Source organism: Thalassophryne amazonica, chromosome 19 (assembly GCF_902500255.1).
Source record: "Thalassophryne amazonica chromosome 19, fThaAma1.1, whole genome shotgun sequence".
NCBI lineage: Eukaryota > Metazoa > Chordata > Actinopteri > Batrachoidiformes > Batrachoididae > Thalassophryne > Thalassophryne amazonica.
The window spans coordinates 27,446,594-27,459,579 of record NC_047121.1 but is presented as its reverse complement, the minus strand read 5'-3'; the positions used below and the strand labels follow the sequence as shown (position 1 = coordinate 27,459,579).

Genomic DNA, 12,986 nt, shown 5'->3' with positions numbered 1-12,986 from the left:
CTACTACTACCTACCAGTCCAATAAATGGACTATTGTACAGAACTTTTTTTTGCAGTAGTTTAATACAGACTGTTTATATATAACATATTCTTATGTTACCTTTTAAATTTATTTTTTTTCTTTCCCTCTTTTCTTCTATATACCTGTGGCATTGTAGCTGTTAAAAACTGATGCTACCAAATGAAATTTTGTTGTACAGTGGTCCCTCGCTATAACGCGGTTCACCTTTCGCAGCCTCGCAGTTTCGCAGATTTTTTTGGTGCAATTTTGCATGCTTTTTTTTAACAGCACATTGTGTTCTGCGTCCTTATCAGGCGGGCCATTCGCGGCACCAGTCAGCATCACCGTGATTGCTCTCACTGCCTCCGATGCGCTTACTGAGTCTGCGGGCTCAGTAAACGTGGCAGCGGGCCACTTACACTGCCCCCCCGTCTGCTGTGCGGAACTGCGCCAAATCTGGCAACAGGTCCAGAGATTACCTTCGCTGTTTTGATGCGAATGTTGACCGCAGCCGCAGAGCTCCGTGGCCACCGAGAGAGGACTTGGATTCTTTGCGGGTCCCGCATCCATACCCCTGGAGGCAGTGAGCAAAGGGAGAGCACGCGCATTGTGTTCTGCGTGTGTCTGTTTATAACCTTCTCGCCCAGAAGAAAAAAGAGTGTTTACACGGGAGAGAAAAGTGAGAAAATGTTAATGCCTGTTTGAGAAAAGTGTATAAAGTGTGTAGTGAGGGGTTTTACAGCCTTAAAACATCTATAATAATTGCAAAAAATAGTGCTGACTACTTCGCAGATTTCGCTTATTGCATAGAACGTAACTCCCGCGATAAATGAGGGACCACTGTTTTACTTATACAATGACAATAAAGTTTCTTCTTCTTATGTACATGTGATTTCTTACTTTTTTAAAACAAATTTGCAAAAATTTAAAATACCTTTTTCATGTTGTCATTATGGGGTGTTGTGAGTAGAATTTTGAGGGAAAATAATGTATTTACTCCAATATTTATTTGGAATAAAGCTGTAAAATAACAAATGTGGAAAAAGTGAAGCACTGTGAATACTTTCCGGATGCACTATATATCAGCCATTGATGAATGATTGTTCTTAATGCGGTGCCATCAAGCTTACGCTTGTGCCATTAGTCTTTATGCACTGGAATTCCTCCAGATTCCTTGAGTCATGTAGTGATATTACGCAGTGTAGAGGGAGAAATATACACATCCCTTCCAGTCTGTCTTTGTGGAACACTGACTTTAGGCATTTCAATAATTTTCTCATGCATTTGTTGACAAACTCGAGATCCTCTGCCCATCTTTGCTCCTCAAACACTCAGCCTTTTGTGGATGGTGCTTTTGTACCGAATCACAATCACCTGTTGACGTCACCTGTTTGAAATAATGTCAGAATTTTGTATTTATTTCTTTCAACAATATTGCTCACCCTAAATTGTCCCATCCAAACTGTTTTGGAATGTGTTGCAGACCTTAAATGCAGGAATGGATGAAATGAAGTTAACCACACAAAACAGGAAATAATGTTGGTTCATACTGTCTGCAATGAAACAGACGTCAAAGTAAATGTAAGAATTACTTCAGGGTTTTTTGTTGTTGTTGTTGTTGTTGTTTTTTGCATTTTACATACTGTCTCAACTTTTTTGATCTGGAGTTGTAAAAGTGATTATTCTTATCTGGTCACAGTATAGTAGATAAATTAAAAGGACATTAAGATGTGTGCTTTCCAGTTGTGGTATCGTTTGATTATTTCAGTGCCACATGTTCTCATTCAAAACTACCACGTGAATTTAACCACCTGAGGAATGAAAATATATGACCTTTTAGTCTGAGAAGCCAAAGATTTCATCCCTGAAAGAATTTAAATGTGCAAATATTTTTTTTAATATGTGGCTAAATGTGTGTATGATGGAGGAATGTGTTACAGCGACAGAAGAGGAATAAAGTCACTGTTGTTAGTCTGTGTTTGTATTCTCCTTCGTCTTACAGTGGGCCACTGTGATGGCACATACACAGTTCCATGTGCTCACCGTGTGCCTCACTGTTTTCTCATGCACAAACGCCAGCTGGCCGTGCTTCCTGCCTGATTGTTAAGACCGTTATGACTTTCCAGAAAAGTATGCAATATTAGTTTAGTTGCAGTGCATCATTAACTTCTGTGTGCAAGCAGGACTGAGTGGAACCGTTCCACATCTTTGAGGCTGCAGTAAATCTGTTGGCATGTGCTTCTGCAGCCCAGCGATCAGGTCAGAAGAGGTTAAAAAAAAAAAAAATCACTGATCTCATTGATGCATGCCATGTTCCCAACACCTACGGCAATAAATCACGGTTGTTTTCATTGCCGGCTAATCTGTTTATTCTTTTTGACGTCTGGCAGAAATGTTTTTTAAAAAAGTCCATCAAAGTGTTCCAGGGCACTCACGTTCTCTCTGTTACCTACTTACACAGAGACAGCGTGAACATAGAGAATCATTTTAAAAGTGCAGGATCAGAACTGGCTGAAGATCTTATGTGTAAAAATAATCCAAGAACTGAGAGGAATCACAAAATTGACTGAAGAATAAAGGCAAGGGATAAACGTGAAGTTTCTGAGGCAGGTAACACCAACAATGATGTAGGAGGCTGAGACACGAACAGTGAAGGGAGTGCAGGATGCTGAGATGGATGTGTGGCATTGCAAGGCTGGAGAAAAAAAATGAGAGCTTCAGATGAACCACAAAAGTCGGACAGATATCTAAGAAAGTACAGGAAATAGGATGTGTGACGAGATGAGATGATGACTATATCTGTCAGAGCGATGAGAATGAAGTGCAGGGGAAGAGAATTACACAAGGGGAGGAGGATAGACAGAGTAAAGGATGAGTTGAAGGACAAGAAGCAGGACTGGACTGTCAGGAGAAAGTCCATCAGAAAGGTTGACCCCAAAAGACATGAGAAAAGTTGAACAGAAAGACCCAACACACACACACACACATACATACACCCCCCTCGACAATTCCAAACCATATTCTCAAATCTACTCACTTCAAATGGCTTTAAACATGGTAGACCAGTATCTCCTTGGTGGGCATCAGTTTAAAATCTATTTAATCTGCATTACCTCTTTGTCACAAGATAAAAGCAACTTTAATTGGTTTTGAGATATTTAAATCAGAATAAATTCGAAGGGTCCTCAGAAATAACATATCATATTGTGGGGAGCAAAATACATTTCTGTTGAATACAAGTCACATCTGTCAAAAAAACTGCATTATGAAGAAGCAACAAAATCAATCAATCAATCAATTTTTTTATATAGCGCCAAATCACAACAAACAGTTGCCCCAAGGCGCTTTATATTGTAAGGCAAGGCCATACAATAATTATGTAAAACCCCATCGGTCAAAACGACCCCCTGTGAGCAAGCACTTGGCTACAGTGGGAAGGAAAAACTCCCTTTTAACAGGAAGAAACCTCCAGCAGAACCAGGCTCAGGGAGGGGCAGTCTTCTGCTGGGACTGGTTGGGGCTGAGGGAGAGAACCAGGAAAAAGACATGCTGTGGAGGGGAGCAGAGATCGATCACTAATGATTAAATGCAGAGTGGTGCATACAGAGCAAAAAGAGAAAGAAACACTCAGTGCATCATGGGAACCCCCCAGCAGTCTAAGTCTGTAGCAGCATAACTAAGGGATGGTTCAGGGTCACCTGATCCAGCCCTAACTATAAGCTTTAGCAAAAAGGAAAGTTTTAAGCCTAATCTTAAAAGTAGAGAGGGTGTCTGTCTCCCTGATCTGAATTGGGAGCTGGTTCCACAGGAGAGGAGCCTGAAAGCTGAAGGCTCTGCCTCCCATTCTACTCTTACAAACCCTAGGAACTACAAGTAAGCCTGCAGTCTGAGAGCGAAGCGCTCTATTGGGGTGATATGGTACTACGAGGTCCCTAAGATAAGATGGGACCTGATTATTCAAAACCTTATAAGTAAGAAGAAGAATTTTAAATTCTATTCTAGAATTAACAGGAAGCCAATGAAGAGAGGCCAATATGGGTGAGATATGCTCTCTCCTTCTAGTCCCCGTCAGTACTCTAGCTGCAGCATTTTGAATTAACTGAAGGCTTTTTAGGGAACTTTTAGGACAACCTGATAATAATGAATTACAGTAGTCCAGCCTAGAGGAAATAAATGCATGAATTAGTTTTTCAGCATCACTCTGAGACAAGACCTTTCTGATTTTAGAGATATTGCGTAAATGCAAAAAAGCAGTCCTACATATTTGTTTAATATGCGCTTTGAATGACATATCCTGATCAAAAATGACTCCAAGATTTCTCACAGTATTACTAGAGGTCAGGGTAATGCCATCCAGAGTAAGGATCTGGTTAGACACCATGTTTCTAAGATTTGTGGGGCCAAGTACAATAACTTCAGTTTTATCTGAGTTTAAAAGCATGAAATTAGAGGTCATCCATGTCTTTATGTCTGTAAGACAATCCTGCAGTTTAGCTAATTGGTGTGTGTCCTCTGGCTTCATGGATAGATAAAGCTGGGTATCATCTGCGTAACAATGAAAATTTAAGCAATACCGTCTAATAATACTGCCTAAGGGAAGCATGTCTAAAGTGAATAAAATTGGTCCTAGCACAGAACCTTGTGGAACTCCATAATTAACTTTAGTCTGTGAAGAAGATTCCCCATTTACATGAACAAATTGTAATCTATTAGACAAATATGATTCAAACCACCGCAGCGCAGTGCCTTTAATACCTATGGCATGACTATAAGTAGCACCAGAGTATGAGTCACCTGTTTTTTTTTTGTATGTGGTCTCACTTTTTGAACATCTTCTCCTGTAATGGAGAAGATAAGTTTGATTTTTGGCCAGAATTGTTGACTTGGTGATACAAGCATCAGATTTGGAATGAATGTTCTTCATAAATCAGTGTTTGAGAAAAAAGTGCGTGCCACCTGAAAATCCAATATGGCGGCCAGGTAGGGATCAATGAAGAATTACACAGGGGTCAAAATTTTAAAATTCTCCAATCATATTGAAAGCTATATCACATTATGTGTCTGATCACAAAGATTCCAAAAAGGTATAGTTTGGACTATCTATGACTGAATGTTATGGAGTTATGGGGTAAAAACAGCAAGAATGGTGACAAAGGTCAGTTTCAGTTTGTACAGGGGTCAAAAGTTAAAGTTGCTCTAATATTTGTAAAATGTGATGTATTTATTGGTTGAGTTAATAGGGTTTTAAAAAGGAATAGTTTGCACCATGTGTCATGCTCAGTTGTCACATTACAGGGTAACATATGTCACATGCCGTACAATCCAATGGATGTCGACATTGTTTGACATGTACTTTGCAAACCAAGCATTCAACACAGTGAAAACTATTCCATTTATTAATCCTATTAGCTCAACCAAAAATTTGTACCACCTTTTACCAGTTGAAGCTGTTTGGACAAAAAAAAAAGTCAGATGCACATGGAATTTTGTCCCAAAGTGACACGGAGAAGTGAATAGTGGATTTATGCAGGAAGCACCCAGCTTGTGGTGTGTACCTTAAGCACTGTTACATTCCAAAAAAACCAAGATGGACAAATAAACACGCATTAAACCAAGATGGACAAATAAACACGCATTATGTCATGTTTCGAGGAGGTATGGCACAGAAGGTAGATGGACGCATATGCAAAACTCACAGACAATGGCGTAGGAGTAATAAAATGCTTTATCTGGGAATGGAGTTTGGTACACAGTTTGACAGTCGGAGAGGCGGAGGTACAGACAAGTGTCAAGCAGAGGCGTGGTCAATAACCAAGCACAGTTCAATACACAGAGAGACAAGGCTCATGGGCTGAGGCAAGAGTATGGTCAAAAAACGGAACATGATCAAAACACAGCAAGGCAAAACAGAGCAATGACAAAAAGGATGGAATGAGGATTAAAGAATCAATGAACTGGCAAAGACTGACAAAACACACAAGGCTTAAATAAGAAAGGTAGTGATCAAGGGAAATGAGACACAGGTGTGGAGAGCCTTCAGGAAGGGGGCATGGTCAAATGAAACAGATGAGGGTAGACTGGTGTAAGAGAGTGCAGTTCGACAAATGGGGTGTGAAAATGACACTAACAAAAACGGGGGTGTGGATGAATGAAACAGAGATGAGGAAAGACTGGTGAGGGACAAGAGCGTACAGTGACAAAACGGGTGTGACGGCGACGTTACCTAAAACCAACAATAAATGAAACATACCAAAAACATGGATAGCAAGACCAAAAGTCAAATAAAACATCTACGAGGGCTGTCCGTAAAGTATAGGTCCTTTTTATTTTTTTCTAAAACTATATGGATTTCATTCATATGTTTTTACGTCAGACATGCTTGAACCCTCGTGCGCATGCGTGAGTTTTTCCACGCCTGTAGGTGACGTCATTCGCCTGTGAGCACTCCTTGTGGGAGGAGTCGTCCAGCCCCTCGTCGGAATTCCTTTGTCTGAGAAGTTGCTGAGAGACTGGCGCTTCGTTTGATCAAAATTTTTCTAAACCTGTGAGACACATCGAAGTGGACATGGTTCGAAAAATTAAGCTGGTCTTCAGTGAAAATTTTAACAGCTGATGAGAGATTTTGAGGTGATTCTGTCGCTTTAAGGACTTTTCATGGTGCGAGACGTCGCGCTGCGCTCTCAGGCAGCGTCATCAGCCTGTTTCAAGCTTAAAACCTCCACATTTCAGGCTCTATTGATCCAGGACGTCGTGAGAGAACAGAGAAGTTTCAGAAGAAGTCGGTTTCAGCATTTTATCCGGATATTCCACTGTTAAAGGAGATTTTTTTAATGAAAGACGTGCAGGCGGATTGCAGCGTCGGCTCGCAGCCGCCGCGACGCTCCGCCACAGGAAAAACACCTCTGTTGGAAGCCTTGAGGACAAGTTGGAACATCTCCAGCTGATAAACAAGTTCTCATATACTCACTCCACTGAAAGCCATCAAACGCCGCCTGGATTTTACAAATGGTTATCAACACGGAGGTGTTTTTCCTGTGCCGCCGCACCGCGTCGGCTGCGTCCCGACGCGCGGACCCGTCCGCACGTCTTTCATTAAAAAATCTCCTTTAACAGTGGAATATCCGGATAAAATGCTGAAACCGACTTCTTCTGAAACTTCGTCCTGGATCAATAGAGCCTGAAATGTGGAGGTTTTAAGCTTGAAACAGGCTGATGACGCTGCCTGAGAGCGCAGCGCGACGTCTCGCACCGTGAAAAGTCCTTAAAGCGACAGAATCACCTCAAAATCTCTCATCAGCTGTTAAAATTTTCACTGAAAACCAGCTTAATTTTTCGAACCATGTCCACTTCGATGTGTCTCACAGGTTTAGAAAAAATTTTGATCAAACAAAGCGCCAGTCTCTCAGCAACTTCTCAGACAAAGGAATTCCGACGAGGGGTTGGACGACTCCTCCCACAAGGAGTGCTCACAGGCGAATGACGTAACCGACAGGCATGGAAAAACTCACGCATGCGCACGAGGGTGCAAGCATGTCTGACGTAAAAACATATGAATGAAATCCATATAGTTTTTGAAAAAAATAAAAAGGACCTATACTTTACAGACAGCCCTCGTATATGAAAAGAACAAAGGAAAAAACTGAAAAGCGAACATCAAGACAATAAAGGCTGAAACAGAAACTAGAATGGAACTCAACACATGGAAAACGTATGAGAAACAGAAAATAAAATCAGTGAGTGATTAAAGTAAAACAACAGCTAAACAAAGATCGGGGCAGACAGTGGATCAAAGAAAGGGGATATAACCAAAACATGGATAGCAAGACCAAAAGTCAAATAAAACATCTATACAAAAAGAACAAAGGAAAAAACTGAAAAGCGAACATCAAGACAATAAAGGCTGAAACAGAAACTAGAACGGAACTCAACACATGGAAAACGTATGAGAAACAGAAAATTAAAAACAGTGACTAAAGCAAAACAACAGCTAAACAAAGGTCGGTGCAGACAGTGAGTGGATCAAAGAAAGGGGACATAACCAAAACATGAGCCGTGATGGGGCAGAACCATGACACATTTGACAACATGTTGGATGTTGTTTAATGCTGTCTGGACAAATGTAATAATCAAATGTACACAGATTGCTGGCCCACACTACAATAAAAACATGAGCCTGTTTGATTTTTTTTTATTTAATCAGCTCTTTAATTTGACTTTTGTGCATTGTTCCAGTGTTCTTTTATGATGGGCATTTATTATTTTATTATTAGAGTTTAGTTTGGCTCATACTTTCAAATTTGTCCTAAATGGCAAAACTTAATTTGCCAAATTTAACTTAACCGCTCTGAGATCTGTGCGATGAGCTTTTCCAGCATGCAGCCGCCATGGCGCTCACTGCGAGACTTTCCCTGCTGCTCGCTTCTTTCCTCTCCTCATTCTCCTCCTTCTTTGATGTACTCCCTCCTCCTCTCCCTTCCTGCTAACTGTTTTTAAAGCAGAGGAGTGGGGTCTCCGAGGTCCCACGCTACAGTTACCCGCCTCTTTGCAGTCGCGCCTTAATTGCGTAACACAAATGCACCAGCTGGGTGAGGAATTCATGAGATTAACTTCAAAGTTCGGCCTTCATATATTATTCTGTAGTTCTGCTACTCCTCCTTCTGTGGCGTCTCCCCTTCATCCATCTTTTCACCTCCTGTTTCTTAGAATATGAGGAGGAGTGGAGCGACTGGGCTCCATGCAGCGTCACCTGTGGCAACGGCACCCAGAAACGAACCCGTTCCTGCGGCTACGCATGCACAGCAACTGAGTCACGCACATGTGACATGGAAAGCTGCGACGGTAAGCAGCATTATCGTAATGTGTCACAATGGTGCAATCTGCCTTCAGTACCAGGTGGGCACTTTGACGTTACAGTATTTTAACAGCAATGGCAACATTAAAAGTTTTTATTTCTTGAACTTTCAAATAAGACACCTATGTGTTTAAAAATGGAAGCACTAATTATTCACAAAAACCTTCACAGGAGCCAACTCCAAATACCTCCAATGGCAAAAAAATAAAATAAAATAACAGAGGCCAAAAGCCTTTAATACACAACAGACATGTCTTTGTGGTGCCATTAGGTGGGCTCAAAACAGATGAATGGAAAGCCTTTCTTTAGCCACTTTGACACTTGCACATATTTTATCCCTGCAGTGGCACACAATCTGGCGTGCCAGAGACTGTGCACAGCTGCGTGCAAGTATGCAAAGTACATTTTTAATGCAATAAAAAGCAAATTAATTATTTAGAAATCATACAATGCAGATTTTCTGATTTTTTTTTTTTTTTTAGATTCTGTGTCTCACAGTTGAAGTGATAAAAATTACAGACCTCTCCATTCTTTGTAAGTGGGAAAACGTGCAAAATCGACAGTGGATCAAATACTTATTTCCCTCACTGTGTGTATGTATGCATACATATTCTATTACAGAATATACGTATTCTATTTTTCACATAATCTGTTCACATCAGTATTTCTGCATCCACCAGTAAACATCACAATATACTTTAGTCACCTTTCTTTAATGTATGTATATATACACATTATATATGTTGTTGTTGTTCATTTGGCTGCTCCCGGTTTTGTTCGGGGTCGCCACAGCGGATACAGCCAGATTCGCATTGGTAATTGGCACAAGTTTTACGCCGAATGCCCTTCCTGACGCAACTCCAGTTTTACCCGGAGAAACACACAGAGCCGGTGGTGTTCCAAAGAGGTCTCCTATCCAAGTACTAACCAGATCCCGCTACACAGAGCATATATATATATATATATATATATATATACAACCCCTGGCAAAAATTATGGAATCACCGGCCTCGGAGGATGTTCATTCAGTTGTTTAATTTTGTAGAAAAAAAGCAGATCACACACATGACACAAAACTAAAGTCATTTCAAATGGCAACTTTCTGGCTTTAAGAAACACTATAAGAAATCAAGAAAAAAAGATTGTGGCAGTCAGTAACGGTTACTTTTTTAGACCAAGCAGAGGAAAAAAATATGGAATCACTCAATTCTGAGGAAGAAATTATGGAATCACCCTGTAAATTTTCATTCCCAAAACTAACGCCTGCATCATATGAGATCTGCTCATTAGTCTGCATCTAAAAAGGAGTGATCACACCTTGGAGAGCTGTTGCACCAAGTGGACTGACATGAATCATGGCTCCAACACGAGAGATGTCAGTTGAAACAAAGGACAGTTGAAACAATCTTTTTTTCTTGATTTCTTATAGTGTTTCTTAAAGGCAGAAAGTTGCCATTTGAAATGACTTTAGTTTTGTGTCATGTCTGTGATCTGCTTTTTTTCCACAAAATTAAACAACTGAATGAACATCCTCCGAGGCCGGTGATTCCATAATTTTTGCCAGGGGTTGTGTTGTGAAAGTGTAGTCACACGGACCCACAACAGGGGGCGTAAATGAACGGACAATAGAAGGAGTTAAATTTGAACACTTTACTGTTGTGAATACCACAACCACACACAGCAGATTATAGAATAAATACAAAGTCAATGGATAAAGGTGTCGTGTGGGCAGGCTCGACGATAGGAGATGTCCGTCTAGAGAAGAACCGGAACCACACGATTTCCTCCGCCACCGAACCCGAAGGATACTGGAGCCGCCAGGTCCCGAGTCCCTCAGGTGGCCACCGTCTCCGCGTGTCGGATCTGGTAGTGCTGGCGAAGAGCAAAAACAGTCAAGTGTGGGTGTGTGTACACCCAGTAACAACAATGGTGGGAATTCCACCTCCACCTCTAACACACACTCGTGCAGCGTCTGTCTATTCACTTATCTGGCGGAAAGCAGAGCGAAGCAGTCACAGCCCACGCCGGTCCTCCGGGGAGACAGCTGCAACAATGTATCTACTGGAATCAATATCGGAATATTCAGGCTGAGAGTGTTACCTCCGTAGAAGAACGATATCTCGGCGACGTGGTGGAGGTGTCATCCTGCTTTTATCCGGGGTGAAGTGCAGATGATCGGTGACAGCTGTCATAGTTGATGAGTGACAGCTGTCACCTCGGCTGTTCCTGTGAGGCGGCAGCGCCCTCTCGTGCCTGAAACCCGCACTTCAGGCAGGGCGCCCTCTGGTGGTGGGCCAGCAGTACCTCCTCTTCTGGCGGCCCACACAACAGGTTGTATATATATATATCTTTTTCTTTATTACTATACAATTCTTGCTGCTGTAGCAAGTGATTTTCCCCGCTGTGGGATCAATAAAATTTAACTTATCTTATCTTACCTTATCTTGTCTTAACGATCTTAAACGATCATCTTCAGTGCACAGCCTCACTTAGTGAAAGAGCAAAGTGTGAAAAACTATTCAGAACGTTTTTCATCAAGGTTTTATCCTGTACAATGAAATCAGTCCAGGTTCAGCTCTTGTTCAGATAAGACAATTATGAAAGGGGTTTTATTGTTAAAAAAAAGAAAAAGCAATGCAATCACACTCAAAAATGTTGAAAAAAAAACTGTCAAGATGGCACAACTCCCTGCCTCACTGGATTAAAGTTACTGTTTGCCATTTTTGAATAAGAGAACAAATGCTATGCCTGTCAAATATTAATGTGTTTTTAACTTTTTAAACCTTATTTATGACCTACACATAACATAAAATGACATGAAATATCACAGAAATATGAAATATGCATCATATGCTAAATAGCCTCACGTTGTGTCTTTTGCAGTAGATTACAAAACATTGCAAATCTTGAATTACTTTCATTTATTCTGCTCATTATTTTGAGCCAGTGGGCCCTGACTTCAAGCACTGAGGGGCTATTAGCCCATACTACTTTTTACAGATATGAATACCTGCTTTCTGGTTTAGAGCAAAGTCCCTCCCACAGCAGTATTTGATTTGTTAGATGTCACGATTTCAGCCTGTCAGTGATGAAGGCTGCTGTCCCACAGACTGGCATAGGAAAAGGTAGCAATGTGCTAGCCCGACAACCGGCCCTGAATTGGTCCAGATACCGGCCTCCATTTTAGAGTGGGAATTCCCACTCCTAAACGACCAATAGGAGAGCAGTGCTCACGCCACATCAAAGTGAGGCTGATGTCAGTGTCTCGGCCATGAACCAATCACAGGTGAGGAGAGAGAGAGACCAGTATCTGGCCCAATTCAGGGCCGGTTGTCAGCCTAGCAGTGTGCAGACTGGAGCTGCGCTAACTGTGTTTATTTAATTGTTAATTTGTTCAACTTCATAATAATATCATTTGTAGCTTCTTGCACTTTATGTGAGAAGGTCATGTTGAAAGGCTAATTAAGCATATGTTGCAAAACATTTAAAGAAAGATTTGTATTAAAAGTGTTATACTCAATTTTGACACCTTTTTGACACTTTTTCTGCAGGCAAATATCAGCCTCAAATATTGGTATCAGCCTCGAAACCTTGTTGATAATCAGTATCGGCCCTTAAAAATCTGTTTCGGTCAACCCCTACTATGGTCCATCAAATCACTGTGATAACTTGTTCTGTAAATTTGATCTGATCTGGTGCAGGTTATGGCCAGAGTTTGATCTTAAATCAGCTATAAAAAGCATCAGTCATTCACTAAACTTCTGTGAAATGTACAGGGTTCTCTTCAGAGAGTGTATTTAGTTACTGGCGTTAACCTGCCTTTTCTGACTATATTCTCTCTGAGAAGGGTAATCACTGCCTTACTGAGCTGATTTAGCAGGGTTTTAGGATTTTGTGTTTTATAAAAAGAAGACAGCTCTGGCTCTGATCATCACCTTTCCCAAGGAAGCCAAAGTATCAGTAATTTAAACCAACAGTTTAATGTGAGCGGTGCTGAATTTGGACCAAACACTGGGCACCTCCCAAAGTATGTGTGTTTGTGTTCTGTTGTGCATAGCTACGCATGGCTGGTTGAATTTCATTTTTTGCTTACGGTCATTATCACACGCAAAATCCTCATTTACACGCTGCTGT

General features: G+C 41.1%; 1 protein-coding gene across 2 annotated transcripts in view; it reads left to right on the top strand.

The window, feature by feature from the left end:
* The window catches only part of ism2a (isthmin 2a), a 104,305-nt gene that overhangs the window by 72,061 nt on the left and 19,258 nt on the right, over positions 1-12,986 (top strand). Inside the window, exon 4 of one of the 2 annotated variants that reach the window (XM_034159641.1) lies at positions 8,705-8,839. The exons of the other annotated variant lie outside the window; for it this stretch is intronic. Within the exon in view, the coding sequence (XP_034015532.1) occupies positions 8,705-8,839 (135 nt within the window). The remainder of the gene's footprint in view (positions 1-8,704; positions 8,840-12,986) is intronic. 2 annotated transcript variants of the gene reach the window in all.